The following is a 16441-nucleotide window of genomic DNA, read 5'->3' on the forward strand; positions in this document are numbered from 1 at the left end:
CACACACACACACACACACCACATATCACACACATCACACACATAACCCACACACACACAACACACACCACACACACCACACTTATCACACACACACACCACACACACACACACCTCACACACACAACACACATCACACACACACACAACACACATCACACACACACACCACACTTATCACACACACACCACACATATCACACACATCACACACACAACACACACCTCACACACACAAAACACATCACACATCACACACACCACACATATCACACACACACCACACATATCACACACACACCACACATATCACACACACACCACACATATCACACACATCACACACACACACATCTCACACACAAACAACCACACACACATACCACACATATCACACACACACCACACTTATCACACACACACACACCACACATCACACACACACACCACACATATCACACACACCACACACACACACCACACTTATCGCACGCGCGCGCACACACACACACACAGATACATCACCCACACACACAACCACACACAGAAACACACACTACACTTACAGCAAATGAAACACCTGCGGGCCTCCTCATCCATTTGGGGGGTTTTTTCAGGGGAGGTATCAGCGATGCTTGGGCCACTTGTTCTGGCACCTGCAATGGTGGGAGAGGCTGGCCTTTGTTGAAGGAAGAAGAGATCTGGGGGCAAAAGGACACCTGCATTACCTGCCAGAAGTTGTGGCTTAGCCAGGAACTCCACCTACAAACTCCACTTAGGGAGGAATCCTTGAAATACCCAATCTGGCCCCCAAAGGCTGGACTCCCATGTTCCAGAGGACTACTAGTGAGGGTGGGATTCCCATACAGTAGACTTTGGGAAGTCTACTGCATCCAAGGTCTACAGTGGAGCAGGACATAAAATGTATCCACAGGAGAAAGGGAAGTAAGACAGTTCATCCTTCCAAAAATAATGGTCCCAGCGTGGAGGTCCCTGAAATACCACAGGGAACATCCAAGAACAAAAGTCAAGGTAATGGCCTCCTTTGTATTGTGGCAGGAACTTACATCCTCCCAGGAAGACGGGCATTGGAGCAAAGGTGCAGTCCTCCCAAACCCAGCGCCCTGTCTTCTCGCTCTTCTTCCCAGGCCATATGTCCTTCTCCTCCCTCACCAAAAAAGAGAGCCCCTTCCCTCCAGCATTCCCCACTGATCCCTTCAAACCTTGTCAGTCTGTCTCATCTGCTGGACTTCCCAGCTCCTACTCATCACAGAGTACAAACTGATCCAGCCGTCAAAGGAGGCAGCAGAGAACACTGGAGGGTACCGAGGGCACCACTGCACATCAAAGCACCAGCTGCTCTGCGTGGGTAGCTTATATACCACCTAATGTGAGGGAACACACCATTTGGGGAACCCCAACATAGATAAGGCAGCCCAAAACACATAGCCAAAGCTGGGATTCCCCCACAATCTCATCAGCACACCCACACAAGGGCCAGCCTACCTCACTGCTCCCCAGGTTCCAACACAAGACCTGGTTGTCCTTGGCACTACTGAGCAGCAGCTCAGCATCAGCCTGGCTCCATGACACTGACAAGATCCCCCTAAAAAGGGAAGAGAAACTAGGGTTTGCTGAATGCCTACTAAGTGTAGGGCATCTTATATATCTCAATAAATCTCATCCCTATAAAATAAGCAGTCTGATTTCATTTTACAAATGAGGAAAATGAGACTATGAAAAATTAAGGAACTTTCAGCAGTCAAGCAGCCAGAACGCAAGTCAAAGCCCACAGTGGTACCCACTGTACCACTCTGCATCTCAGAGGTCACTGCAGGATGGGGTCTGCAGCTTTTCCCTGACTATAAAGTAGGGACTGTGAATCAGCATGAATCAGGCAAGCACCCATCTTTATGGGTGCTGTTAGCCCAGGACAGTCATGGGGACCTAACTCTCTAAAGTCCCCAAGGAGGTAGAAAAGCAACATGTCTCTTTAGTTAGAAAGAACAGACTCTGGGGCTGCTTTCTCTGCTGTGGACCCAAGAGGTACACCTTCAGAGGCGGGCGTGTGTGCAGGATAAACAGGAGCCAAAATTCTTTTATTAAGGAGGCATCTTGGAGGAAGCAACCTCATCACCTAAAGAAATGAGCATTATCCTCAGATCAGAGCCTGAGGACTCTCCCAGGAGGACTGGCTCCAATATTTCTCATGACCCCCTCCCCATCTAACTTCCATCTCCAGAAGTTAGATGGAATCTTAGGCTCTTCTCCATAGCCTCTGGGTCTAACGGAACTCCACTTGGTTGCAGCAGGAGCAAGGACTGGGTGACTGTGGGTCCACTGGGATGGCTTTGAAGCCAGCGAGGATGTTTGGTAGCCAATGTGGGGCATCCGTTGCCTCCTACCCAGGTCAGTTATGCCCTCGCCCTCCTCCAAGGATGTAGGTGGGGTTTGAGATGCTACCTGCTATGGCTCTCCAGCACCTTCAGGGGTGAGGAGGCAAAGCGTAAGTCCCACAGCTGAATCACCGGGAGACGATCATCTTCTGAGCACAGCACCAGCTGAGTGGCTACATCTGGGTGCCAAGCCAGGCCTGAGCATTGCATCTGTGAACAAAGCAGACCCCAATGGGTGATGTAACCTACCTCCTCTAGTTATGAACCTTCTCTGCCCAGTTGGAATGGGGCTACTCTGAGGGCAGGTTCTGTGTCTCTTCTAGGTGACTGAGAACACCAGAGCCACCAGGAAATGAGAGATGGCCGCGAATGAGTGAGGAGCATTAGAAGCCTCCAGGTCACCTCAGTTTAACTCATCTAAGCTTTCATGCCCAACAGGAAACCTGCTGAAACCACATGCGCAACAGCTGAAAGAAGAACCCTGGCCTGGTGAAGGGTAGCTGCCATGACTGCTCCAAGGCATGAGGGGGACGCAGGTTCCAAGCCCGTCCTCTGCCTCCACGACTCACCCTGTTGCTGTGATCACTGACTTTGATGATAGGTTCATTCTTCCTGAGATCCCACACAACTGCCTTGCCACTGGGGTGGGCAGAAGACAGAATGTGTTGAACTTGCCGGTTCCAAGAGAGTGCTCTGATGTCTTCTGGGGGCTGCTGAGGCAGGATGGGGGGACAGGGTGGAGAACAACTTGTCACCCCTGGATCAAGAGCCATCTGCTGTTCCACTGCTCCCCACCACCCACAGAATGCCCGAGAGTAGACCTAGGTGGGGCTACCCAAACCAAGACAGTCTCGGGAAGCTGGGTTGAACTTTGCAGAGAGGGTCCTTTAGGGTACTGGTATAGAAGCTGAGACTATGGCAGGCACACTTGGGTTTTACTCCTACCCTAAGGTGCTGAGAGGATAGAGTCAAGATTTTAAAACAGGGCCGGCCGAGTGGATCAGTTGGTTAAGAGCTCACTAAGAGTGCGAGCTCTGAGCAACTAGCGGTTCGATGCCTGGCCTAAGCTGAGCTGCCGCTGAGCTGCCAACAGGTGGCAGGATGGCTCAGCTGAAAAAAAAAATTTTTTTTTAAACAGCCCTTATGTCTCTGACAAAGAGAGAAGGAGGAAGGTGAGGGAGGGAAAGAAACATAGACACTCAAGATCCCCAGAGAGTGAGGCAGAAAGAAAAGCCATTGCAACTTTCAGGACACAAGATGCTATCAAATTCATTCTTAACTTACCTCGCGATACTGTAAGCATAAAGCAGAGAAAAGCCAAGAAGCAAAAAGAGAGGTCCAGTTATAGACTGACAGAGCAACGCTCAGAGACAGACATACACGAGACCCTCGAATGCAGGAGAGACAGTTATAGAGACAAGACAGACAGAAATGACAAGAGTATATCTGGGAGTCCTCTCCGCTGAGCCCAGGGCCCTACCTAACCCTGCCGACGATAAACAGTGCCCTCATCCCCTCTCTCAATGTCTTCTACTCCTCCTGCTCTACTTCATTTTCCTCCCAGAAATCCCTAGCACAGTTAATAACCACAAACTGCTGTCCCCGTCCCCCCCCCCACACACACACACACACCCTCCCTTCCCCTCCAACCCTGTTATAATCCGGCTGGTAGGACATTAGTCTGTGGAGCTTTATTGCCCTCCAGTGGTAAAGCCTGAAATCTCCTATGCTCTGGCTGCCTCCAGAATTCAAGACTTCCTGGAAAAGTCAGCTGCACACGTAAGCAGCAGCCCCGGGGGCTTTCTCACCTGTGACTTGGATCCTGGGGTCATGGGCGCACTCAGGTTATTCAAATCCCAAATGAAGATTTCCGAATCATTGGCCCCTGAGGCCAGGAGGTTGCCCTGAATGAAGAACAGGCCTTTGGAGACTCACCATCCCAGGCAGAGATGAGAACAGAAGAGGGGGACAGAGACCCATGTAAGGGGCTTCCAGAGCCTCCCCAGTAACAGCCTGGGAAGGGCTCAGAGTTACAGGCTGGAGGTCACAAGTGAATACTTCCATTCTGATCTCTTGTGCTATGGCTTGGCCATGTCTGACCAACTGAATTGGAGTACCTGGAAAGGATTAAAGTCGAGGGCTCTGACAGCCCCCGTGTGCTTCTGTTTCTGGGCAATCACAGGCTCCTTCCCCGAAGACAGGATGTGGGTCACATTGTATAGAGTAAGCATGCCATTGTCCCCGCCGCCTGCAATAACCCCGGAGCCTTCCAGAAGCCCATTGCCAAAGCTCCCCCAGATCAGCTTGTGAAACCTACAAAGAGGAGGAACTAGCATCAGCACCAGCTCAGGTCCAGGTCAGTAAGCAGAGGGTGGGCACATATGCCAGCCTCTGCCCTTCTGCAGACATCCCCACCCCTCGCTGGGGCCTGCCCGACCCCCTTATTTCCCACACACACCACAGAGGCCTCCTCTGCCTGGTCCTGCCCTTCCTCTGAAAAAAAATATTCCACCTGTTATATGTTACACCGGAAGTCCGGAGGCCACTGCCTCAGAGTTGTGTGGGGATGCTTTTCTTTTTAAGTTATTATTGGGGTTTATTTATTATTATTGGGGTTATATAGACCTAGTAATAAATACTTCAAATAGATTACTTCACCAAACCCTCACAACTCAAATAACAACTAACACGGAACACTTCCTATGGACCAGACACTGTTTTAAGTGCTTTACATATATTAGCTTAATAGTCAACAACCCATAAGGTATTATTTTTAATTCTGCTTTGAATGGATGAAACTGAGGCACAGAGAAGTTATCAACTTCTGTATATACAGCTAGTCACCCATCTGACAGCTAGGAAGTGGTAGAATCAAGGTTCAAAGTCAGGCCCATCTTGTTTTAGAGCCTGAACTCTTAACCATCATTAAATACGGTCTCCTGTTTAAAGGAAGATCCAAACCCTTCTGTACCTGACGAGAAGCATGTTCTCCAGACCAGCAACTGCTGTCCCCTCTTCCCTCCCAAAGTGGAAGTGAGAAAAGACCCAAAGACCTCTCCTGTGTGGCCGGCCCATTGGAGCTGCTATGTGGCTGCAGTGGGCCATCCCTAGAGATAGAGGCATACAGAATAAATGTACTGCTTGCGGAACACTTTTCTGGCTTTCTGAGGATGCTTCTAACAACACACTGCCAGTGTCCTGCACAAAAGAAAAAGGTGGACCCTGGGCTCCTACAGACAAATATGGGTCCTCTGCAAAGCCACTAGAGAAGGCATGTGAACTCCCCAAAGCCTCATAGGTGGTCTGTCCTCCATTTCACAGCTGCAAGCCACGGATATTTCTGGAGCCCTTCAGAGAAGCCAGATTTCACATCGAATGATGTCCTAAAATTCCCTAACTGAAATGAAATGTTCCCGCACCCGGGGAACAGTAAACAAAGAAATTGAGTGGGGGGGTGACCAGGCAGGAACCTGTTTGGCCAGTCATTAGAGCAGAGCCAACCTGTCAGAAGTGAAGAGCTGAGCACCAGTTCAGACCAGGTCAGCATCTAAAGCAAAACAGCAGAGCTGACACAAATGGTAGCTCTAAAGCTACTGTCAAAAAGGCCATGGTTTCTAAGGTTGGGTTGATCTTAATAGGGCAGAAGGATGTGTTCCATGCTGGCTCAAGAGGCTGCCATGGCATCCTGGGGCTAGAGGTCAGAGTGGGGAGAGGGCAGGTGAACAGAGTCGCTAGAGAAACCCATAGTAGGTCACACGGGAACCAGCCCGTGAAAAGCTCACGTGGGAATCGTAGAACGGGTGTAGTGACCTCAGCATGGTCAGAGCACGTGACATACAGACCAGAGTAAAAGGTACCTGAGACTTCAAGGAAGGGGGGCACCACCAAAGGGTTTGAGAAGAGGGCCCAGTTACTTTAGAGTGGCCGAAATGCAGAACACAGGGTGTGACAAATTAATTTTCTTTCTCTAAGTGTGTAGAAGGTACATTCTTTTCTTGTTTTTTTTTCTATAGAGGGTACATTCTTATTGTCAGGCACTAGTGACGGTGAAGCGAGAGCCCAGCAAGGGTGTGACAGAGAACACCTGGGAGAGTGGGAACACCTGGGACGTGTCAAGCAAGGACAGGGACTTTATCGTTCAGTGGGCTCAAGGCTTCTCAATCGTCTCTCCTCTGCAAATCGACAGGCGACAACGGTGTGTGTGTGTGTGTGTGTGTGTGTGTGTGTGTGTGTGTGTAGAAAGAGAGCACACATGAACATGTGAGCAAATGTGACAAAATGTTATCTATGATGAATCTAAGTGAGGTATATGATTGTTCATTGTACTATTCTGCAACTTTTCTATGTTTGACTAGTTTAAAAATAAAATGTTGAGAAAAAAAAAAAGATGGCCTTTGGCCTGAAAATAGAAACTAAGAGATTTAAGGGGAAGGTATAAGATGAAGAGTTTGTACAGGAAGGTGGGAACTTTCAAAACAAAAGAACACAGTTGCAATTCTCTGTTAAGAGGTTCCCAGGATAATGATGGCAATGATGGAGGCCATATGGCATCACAGAATCATGGGTGGCACCTAAAGAAAATACAGGTCCTCTGATTCCTACTCAGACCTTGTGAAGCAGAATTTCCAGAGACAGGAGCAGGATCTACATTTTTAATAAGACCCTCCAAGTAATTCTAACAAACAGCCAGCCTTGAGAACCACTGTACTAGATACATCAGCCTGCATACCAGCCTAGAACAATCAGGGAAAATTTCATCAAGATAGAACCAGCTCTAGCAACCAGTTCATGGCTATGTTTCAGGCAAAAGGCAAAAGGCAAAACTGAAGAGAATAAACCGAGTGGCCTGTGAGATCAGGAAGTCATACAAGCTCATCTGGGGCCAAGCTTTAGCTACCTTACGATTAGGAATATGTGCTGTATAAATAAATCCTTGTTCCCATAATTTATGTACTTCTTCTTTTTAATTTTGCTTTTATTTGCTTAGAAAAATTCCTCTGAAAAATCCCAGCCTCGTGCTGGTGAACTAAAGTGAAACGAGTCCACCTCTAGCCCAAAGTAGCTCAAGTCTCCTTGAAAGTCACACAGAGCAATGAAGGCAGTGCTCCCAACTGGAGAATGAAGACAGTGAAGTGGCGCAATGGCTGTTGGAGAGAACTACTTTTCTTAATGCATGGTATGTGCCAGGCTATGTGCCTACTATACATCTCGAATTTACAGCAGAGAAAACAGGGCCAGCGAAGTTAAATGACACACCCAAGAGGACAGTAGGTGGCAGCACTGGGATTTGAACCCAGTTCTGTCCAACAGCAAAGCCCATGCTCTCTACTCTGTGATCTTGATGTCTTCTAGAGAAAAGGCAAGCTTTGGAAACAGGAAAACTAAGAGAAGTGTACAAAGTGACCTTTTTCTGCTTGGTGGTGTCCCTTACACAGACACCCAAAAAGAGGTCAAAGTGTCCCCAAAGAAGGTAGAACCGAGATAAAGGTACTGGAAAATAGGTCACCTACTTTCTCCATGTTACTACAGGATGGGTCATACACAGGTTACAGAGGCCAATCAGAGATCTAGAACCTCAGTGTAGACAGAGGTGGGGAAGAGCAGATCACACATTGGCCTCTGACATCCTTTAGCCATAGCAGCTATGTCCTCAGTTCAAAAGTCAATACATAATGTATTGCTCTCCCAGAAACCTTCCTTCTTGAGTGAGATTCATCTAACAAACCAAACATCGTTTGCTTCAGTGCACATGTTAACCCATATTGATTCTGATTGCATCCAGTGGCATTTATCCACGCATTCTCTTCAGGCTATTTACAGCTTGACGCTGTCCCTTATCTACACCCATACCAGTGTTTCAGAACATTTCTCTTTCAGTCAGGTATTTCTAAATAGATATTTCTCTGATGCATCATGGATTAAGGAGAATTCCATGGATTCAGAATTCAAATGCGGTTGAGACACGAGTCTGGTGAAAAGAGCAGGCAAAGGAAAGCAGGCGATTTTGAAAAGTATATGTTCAGTTAATAATGAAGAGACACAGGAAAGAGTTTTTTAAAAAAAAGTAAAGGGAGAGGGGAGGGTTGTCACTTTGAGGGGTAAAAAGTATAACTATTGTACTGTGTTGTACACCTGAAACGAATTTAAAAATAAATATTAAACATTAAATAAATAAATAAATAAAAATAAAGGGAAAAGGAAGGAGACTAAGCTAGAAAAAGAAAAGGGAAAGAGTCTGAACATTCGGCCTGAATTTTGAGCTCCACAGGTTCTTAGAAGTCGTCTTGTACAACCTCTTCTTTATACACAAGTGAGGAAACCCAAGACCACTGGCACAACTCAATTTGCCCAAAGTCACACAGCTTTAGTGAAGGCTGCAACCCAACACAACTGTGCTTTCCACTGAACCATGCAGTAGATGACACAGAAAAGAGGAAAGCATAAAGCAAGCGATGGATGGCCCTCCATCTACCCTGATCATCTTAGTCAATAGTTTGTGATACTGACTTTTGAGTAAGTGACCTCACCCAGCCTGGAACAGAAGGAAGTGGGTGTCTTAGACCCTAGAGTGTCTAAAATGATTTTCTCAAAAGGGCCCCAACAGGGCTGTGTCAAAGGTGATCCCTTAGGTCTTTGGGAATGAGAACCAATCTTTGGAAACAATTATAGAGGTGGGAAAAGAAAGTCGAGATGAGACACTATCAACAGTGTTAACTGTCCTATTTATTTTGGTTATAGCCCCCAAATCTCTGCAGGGTGGAGCAGGGTATGAGGTGAAGAGGTGAAGTTCATGACTCCCAAATTCAGTACCAACATTTCAAAAAGGGTCCCTTCAACTAGTTGGCTGCAAAACAAACAGATTGTCACCCTTGAAAAGCTCTTAAGGCACTAAGACTAACTGAAGACTATAACTAACTGAAGTGGTAACTCAATTTGGTAAACCAGAAATTTCTAATATCACTCATTCATTCAATAAATATTTATTAATATTTTCCAGGCATTGTCCTAGGTGCTAGAGATATAGCAGTGAATAAAACAGACAAAAATCCCTGCCCACGTGAACCTTAGGATTCAGTTTCAAGGTTTGTTAAGCAATCACATTGCCTCTTTTTTAGGAACTCAACCCTAAGGAGCCACTACTGTGCTGAAACTGCTGCTTGGCTAGTCGATGAGAGCTCTTGCCCACTGCCCCTTTTCGTCTCTCCAGGAGTATCACCATTATTAAATTACCTCACCCCTTTCAGGGGCCTTTTCTGAAATGCTTGTTTAGAAGCTAAGGATATCTCATCATTATTGGTAAATCCTCCCGTGCCTGCTCTTCAAAAGGTACAGGTACTGAAAATACAAAGAGATGTAGAAAACTGCAAAATAAGGATGCTGTCATCAAGTGATACAGGCGCTCAAGAAAAAAAGAACAATAACTAAACTTCCATTGTCAGATTAAACCATGAACATAAAAAAGAGGGTCTTCTGTCTAAACATCTTAACTAATCTCTCAGACGGACCCCAAAATGCACAAGAAGATGGAACATTCTAGACCAGTAATCTCTAAAGTGGGATGGGCAAGATAATTCTCTGGGATATAAAAAAAAAGAGTTATATTTTTAATCTAAAAAAGATATAAATTGTACTTTATTAACAGTACAGCAATAAATGTATATTATTTTATTGAATATATATAATGTGAGTGTAGGATTATACAAATTTTTCCTGATGGTACAAAAATGTGGAGACCATTGCTTCAGACTGTAAGCCTCATTTCACAAAACATATAAAAGAGCAGTTGAATAATGGAAAGAAGGTAGGCTTTGGAGTTAGGCAGGCTGAGATTCACATCCTAGCTTTTCAGAGTTTGGGTTCCCTCCTGTATGAAATGGGGACAATGGTATGTATTGCTTAGGCTCATTTTAAGGAATGACTAAGATATAAAGAGGCCCTGGCATAGTGCCTGGCATGTATTGGGTTGTCAGAAAAGTCATGACGTATTTTTTTCTGTTTTTCGTTGCAAAAATGCGTCATGACTTTTCCAACAACCCAATATACTGTATTTCCCCATGTATAAGATGCTCCCATGTATAAGACACACCTTAATTTGGTGGCCCAAAATTTGGGAAAAAAATGTATTACATAAAGTTATTGAACTCAAGTTTTATTCATCATAAAATTCATACAACTCCTCATCACTGTCAAAACTCCCAACCATTAGCTTGTCCTCATCTGTATCTGATGACGAATCACTGTCTTCATATATTGCCTTGTCCTCAGCAGGAAATGCAAGTAAAAAAACTACAACCACTGTATAAGACGCACCCAGTTTTTAGACCCCAAATTTTTCAAAACAGGGTGTGTCTTAAACATGGGGAAATACGGTATACATGCTCAGTGAATGCTAGTAAGTGAATGGCCTCTCAGCCTGCCAGAGACACAAAATCCATGAGCACCCAATCAGTCCCTGACAGCAGTGAAGAGAGGATCATTCATTCTCCTCCCATTGGCAGAAGAGGAGGTTGTTGTGTAAGGTTGTTATCTGCACAAGAGCCAAGGGAGGAAAGAGTCAACATCTCTGGGTTCAGAGAGAGATCAGGTAATCATGGTTCCAGACTTGTGTAAGGCATCTCTATTACATGATTCTGCCTGACACCTCTGCTGACCAGAAAGGAGAGGGTGCTTTCAAAGTCCTTTTGCAAAATAAACCCAGAGCTAACTTCTCTCCAACTTGGTGAAGGTCCTTCTCCCCTCTCCTGTCCCCTCATGAGCCCTGAGAAGCACACACTACTCTCAGGATTCCCCATCAGGGTCTACTCCAGGGTCTACTCCAGGATCTGCCCATCAGCAGTTCAGACACAGTACCTGCTTGAGGCAGAAAGGACTCCCTTGCGTTTCAAGTCCAAAGAGGGGTCCCTGAAATCAACCTCAAAGATTTCCAATGTGCCATTTGTGCTAAAGGAGGCATCTAGCTGCTGGGCAGATGTTCCTAGGCACAAGAAAAGTCAAGAAGAGGCAGCATATGAGCAACGATATACGCACGGATTTGGGGTATAAATGGTTAGGGAGAGAAGAGGAGAAGGAACAGGAGGGACTGGGTATACTGTTTTTCAAATGGTAACAAAGACGCATGAGGTGCTTGGTCTTGAGCTATAGTCCAAGGTTGCCTCCAGGTAGCAAAAACACCTTATATCCCCTTGCTTATGCTACGAGCCAACCCCACCTTTCCAGACTCTAAAGCTTTCTCTGATGCTCAATAAAAAATTCTGAATACTACCTTTCCCCTCAACCTATGTGCTTCTGGTGGATCCTGGGCCACAAAATCACCATACCTGCGGCCAGATACACAGGGTACTGGCTGGCTGGGCTCCACACTTGGACAGCTGGCCTCTCAAGTTCCTTCAGCTTCATGGTCTGTCCTGTAGATGGCAGAAAATTGACATGGCCCTCAGCCCACTGAAAATAGAAACCAGCGAGCTTAAGGGCCAGACCCAGGAAGCACCTGTGAACATGAGATCTTGTTTCCCTCTCTCCATCACGGGATGGGGCATCTCAGGGCACCACAGGGTGACAAATACATGACCATCTGCAGATCTGTAAGGACAGTTCATTTTACCCAATTGCTAAAACCTAAAGCTTTAAATCCCAAAAGATATTCAATCACACTGGTTGTCACAAGTCCCTCGGTGATACTAACCATCAAATCAGGTAATCTCTCAGTGACCTTATCAATTCCCTTGACTTTAAATATCATCCATGTGCTGATGACCCCCAAATTTATATCACTAACACAAATCTCCCCCTCTGAGCTCCGAGTTCTTATATACAACTGCTAATCAAATATTTCTATTTGGAAATAGCAAAGATACCTAAAAGTTAGTCTGTATAAAATGGAATTCTCTATTCCACATCTCCTCCCCTCAAATCTGTTCTCCCTCCAGTTTTCTTCATCTCAGTAAGTGGTACCACTGTTCACTCAACAGCTCAGCCAAGAAACCTGAAAATCACCCTTGATCCCCCTTCTCCCTTATTCCCTTCTAATTCATCATTAAGTCTTCCAGATTTTAACTCCAAAAGGTATCATAATCTGTCTACTGTTCTCCATCTCCACCACCACCACTCTATTTGAAGATACCATCACCTCTCACCTGGATTACTGCAATAATCTTCCAACTGCTTATCTCCCTGCTATTCATACCATCATCCAATCCATTTTCTACACAGCAGCAGCAGTGAACTTTTAAAATAAAAAAATAGGATTGTGGCATTCCTTGCTTAAACTCTTTCAATGGCTTCTGTCATACTCAAAAGTAAAATTCAAACCCCTTATTTGGCGCTGTTCAAAGGCTCCTGACCACCACTACAACGTCTCTTGCTGCTTTCCCCCTTATTCATCGTGCTCCAGCTGCATTAGATGTTTGCATTTCCTGGATTTTTCCCACCTTAGAGCTTTTGTAATTTCTCTTTCTTATGCTTTAAGTGCTCTTCCTTTCATTCTCTCCATGACTGACTCCTTATCACATCTTCCTGGGTTCAGCTTCTCCCCTCCCCAGAGAGGTGAGCCAGCCAGTCAAAAACAGCCTCGTTTTTTTTCTTCTTAGCAATTTATAGTTATATATTTATTTATAGTTGCACTGTCGGTCTCATCCACTAAGTAAACTCCATGAGAGCTAGCACTGTGTCTGCTTTGTTCACCATGTTATAACTGGTGCGAGAACAACGTCTGGCACATAGTAAGTGCTTGATCATATTTGCTGAATGAATGCCGACATTCACTTGAACTCCGTGGTTTCCAACCCAATTCTAACGCATATTCAGGGTTTGCTAGCCCATCTCTCAATGGACTAGCAAAGCGCAGAAAAGTTTGGTTTTTTTTTAAAGAAAGTAACACTGAATTTCAGGGAGGAAACCTGGGACCCCCTACTACCTGATTGAAAAAGCCACAGTCAGGTGACTCTCAACCTACAAAAACAGGAGGAAAGTATTACTTAATCTCTGAAGCACTTTCCAGCTTGAAGAAAGCTTGAGACAGCCAACTTAGCCAAGATTTCCAGGGGGCCTCTGAACACTTGAGGCTACAGCAGGTATGTTCTGATGCGCTACACATCATATGATAGTTATCAGTGCCACCTGCTGGTCAAAGCCATTTTCACATTTCTTGGAAAAGATCCCTTAACAAAACTAGGACTCGCGATTAGCACTGTGCACTTGACATGTATAGCTCATTTAATTCTCACAATGGTTCTATGCGATAAGTACTATTATCATCCCCGTTTTACAAAGAAAACTGGCTAGGTCAAGATGTGCACCCCTATCAGCCTCCAGAGCCCAGAGCTTTTATTCTAGACTAAACTACACTCCATAAAGTGTTTAAATCCGAACAGTCTAGACACTGGGAAGATGGGCCTTTAATCTACTTTGTTCAGAGACAACTGTTCCCAAAAAAGGCCCCCGCTGGGGTCAGAGTGGCCGGGGAGGGGGCGTTGAAGGTGGAAGAGTTATGACCATTGAAGAGCTGAACAGACTCTTGCAGTGATGGAGGGCGCCAGCGACCCTTGGCAGTCCGGTCCCGATGTTAGACGGTCAGCAGAGCTTCTCTGCGGCCTTCCCGCAAGTGCTGCGCGCGGGGGTCCTTAACCACAGGCATTCCCGCCCTGGCAGGACGCACAGAGAGCGGGCTCCCGGGCCAGGCCAGGTCGGGGCCAAGGGCGGATGGCAAGGCGCTAGGGCAGCGCTGCGAAGGGAACGCGGCGCAGGGTCCAATCCGGCCCTGTGAGGCACACTGGCCGAAGTCCGGGGACGGGCCCGGCTCTCCGCAGAGGGCGAGCCCCCCATCGCCCACCCCCCACCCCCGACTCTCTCCCGAGGGAGGAGCGGCGTTCCGGGTCCCCAGCATGGCCTCTGCTCTCAAGGGCCCCAGACAGGCGGGGAAAACCAACCTGCCAGGAGAGCCCAGGCCAGGGGTCAGGCGTGGCAAGCGGGACCTGGTCTTCTCAGAGGGCTTTTAGGCACAGCTGGGCACCGTGGACGGCGGCTGTGGAGGGCCAAAAGTAGTCCTGGCCGGCAGGGCATTGCAGCCCACACGCGCCGCGAAGCGCGGAGCCAAGGACTCGGCCAGCCCACGGAAAGGATATAATAGGATTACAGCTTTTAATGGGCCTCCCTCACCTGTCCTGTGATTGTGCAGTTTGGCTGCAGGAGGTCAGATCCTAACACTAGTAAATTCTGGTTTATTCCATTTGAGCTAGGCATCGGGGGAGCCTCTGAAAAGAGAAAATACTAATTCATTATCTACTTATTGAAGCAGAGAAGACTGGGCCCCAGCTCCAGGAGCTCTCAGCAGAACCCTAATTGAAAAGGTAAAAAGCAATCGAGGCATAAATAGCAGCGAAACACTAGCCCAGCAACAACTGGTGCCCCAAACTATTGGTTAAACTAATTAAGGGCTATAGGTGTGCGGAGGGCGAGGTACTGTAGATCGGGGCTTCCTGAAAGGTTTCAGGGACAGGAGACTAGTACTATACTGTGGAGCCGCAAGAAGATAGATGATGTCCCAGCAAGGAGTTAGGGGCCCAACGGGCTAATAGCTGCCCTGCCATTTCCCATACCATGAATAAAAGAGGCTACAGTTGGGGAAGTGGTCTGGATAGATTGCGTAATTCCAATTCAACTCTGAGATAATTGGGAGTTACTAAAAATTATTCAACTCTGAGATAATTGGGAGTTACTAAAAATTATGGGTAGGGATGCAATAAGATAAAGATTATATTTTGAGACTAGCAATATGGATACCCTTAGAGAACAGAGCTGGAAGCAGGACTCAAATTAGGGGAATAGAACCACCCAGGTACCAGGTGATGAAAGCCTGGATTAATATAGTAGCAATGTTTGTAAAGGAAAACTGGAGAGGCTTTTATGAGTGATAAAGGAGTTGGAGGTGAAGAGCATACGTATCTTATGTTGAGGGAATTACTGCATTTCTCACTAAAAATGTCCTATAGACAGCTTAAGATTTTAGATCTAAGTTATTTGATTCAAAACTTTCATTTAATGCATGAATTCTACCATATTCCTGCCTGATATCCTCCAAATATGGTGAGCCGGTTATCTTGCAACAGGCCTCGTCAAGTGACACAACTCTATAGATTTCCTTTCATGTGGACTTGGGAGTTTCCAAGTCAGGACAGGACAATTTAGGGCAGTCTGTGCCTGCCCACTCTATGTACTAAGTATTTCCTGAACTTCTTAATACAACAGTGGATGAGACCTGAGAGAAAAGTAAACAGGGTTGAAAACTGAACCTCAGGCAACACCTCGAATGAGGGAATGAGGCAGAAGTGTCACTGATGGGAGTGCTCTGAATGAAATGTGAGCCAAAGGCGTAAGGTCAGTTTCAAGCAGGACACAGCTTTTTTTTTAAAAAGTGCGCTCTTCTCTTGACTCACACATCTCATAAATTCTGTTCACCTTGTTTTATAACTGCCAGTCTCTTCTTCTAGGTAACTACTTGAAGGCCATTATTTTGTCTTGTTCAACTTTATATCCCCAGGGCCTATCTGTCTGATATATATGAGGCACACAGATGTTTGTTAAATGATTACCAACTGCTCTAAAGGACAGAGAATGAAGATGTATAAAAAGCCAGTGATTTTCAGGGAGGCATTTCAGTAGAAGTGTTTCACTGCCTGGACAACCACGAATTTGAATGGACTTGCTTATATAGGTCATATAGGTTGAATGTATACTTCTTTGTGGGTCAGGTTTTCAGGCAATTGATTCTAACTTAAGAAAATGTCCCCAAAGGGAAGAAAAGAACTTAAATTGGTTCTCTTAAAAACAGATGCATTGATATAGGCCCTTAAAAACAAGATTTTCCTCTTTCTAAGGATAGTATAGAAGCTTGGATGAATCATTAAGGTACCGTATTTGCCGGCGTATAAGACGACTCGGCGTATAAGACAACCCCCTAACATTTCCACTCAAAATACAGAGTTTGTTATATGGTCGGCTGTGTGCGATTTTGCGAGTGTGGTAAAATCGCATAACAGCAAAATCGCATA

At 46.0% G+C, this 16441-nt stretch overlaps 1 protein-coding gene across 13 annotated transcripts in view; it reads right to left on the minus strand.

Moving 5' to 3' along the window:
* SEC31B (SEC31 homolog B, COPII component) overlaps window positions 1-14439 on the minus strand; it is a 33041-nt gene extending 18602 nt beyond the window's left edge. For 3 of the 13 annotated variants that reach the window (XM_019636574.1, XM_019636564.1, XM_019636573.1), the window contains exons 1-12: window positions 14321-14438; window positions 11884-11975; window positions 11714-11800; window positions 11247-11370; window positions 4514-4709; window positions 4205-4300; window positions 3681-3689; window positions 2966-3109; window positions 2464-2606; window positions 1507-1606; window positions 1224-1385; window positions 567-701 (exon numbers count right to left, since the gene is read on the minus strand). In XM_019636574.1, the coding sequence (XP_019492119.1) occupies window positions 567-701; window positions 1224-1385; window positions 1507-1606; window positions 2464-2606; window positions 2966-3109; window positions 3681-3689; window positions 4205-4300; window positions 4514-4709; window positions 11247-11370; window positions 11714-11800; window positions 11884-11932 (1245 nt within the window). In that variant the 5' untranslated portion in view covers window positions 11933-11975; window positions 14321-14438. Of the gene's footprint in view, window positions 1-566; window positions 702-1223; window positions 1386-1506; window positions 1607-2463; window positions 2607-2965; window positions 3110-3680; window positions 3690-4204; window positions 4301-4513; window positions 4710-11246; window positions 11371-11713; window positions 11801-11883; window positions 11976-12529; window positions 12619-14320 lie in introns of those variants that run through there. The other 10 variants (XM_019636565.1, XM_019636566.1, XM_019636569.1 and 7 more) reach the window with 10 other exon arrangements.
* Window positions 14440-16441: the final 2002 nt, after the last annotated feature.

Source organism: Hipposideros armiger, unplaced genomic scaffold (genome assembly GCF_001890085.2).
Source record: "Hipposideros armiger isolate ML-2016 unplaced genomic scaffold, ASM189008v1 scaffold_28, whole genome shotgun sequence".
Lineage (NCBI taxonomy): Eukaryota > Metazoa > Chordata > Mammalia > Chiroptera > Hipposideridae > Hipposideros > Hipposideros armiger.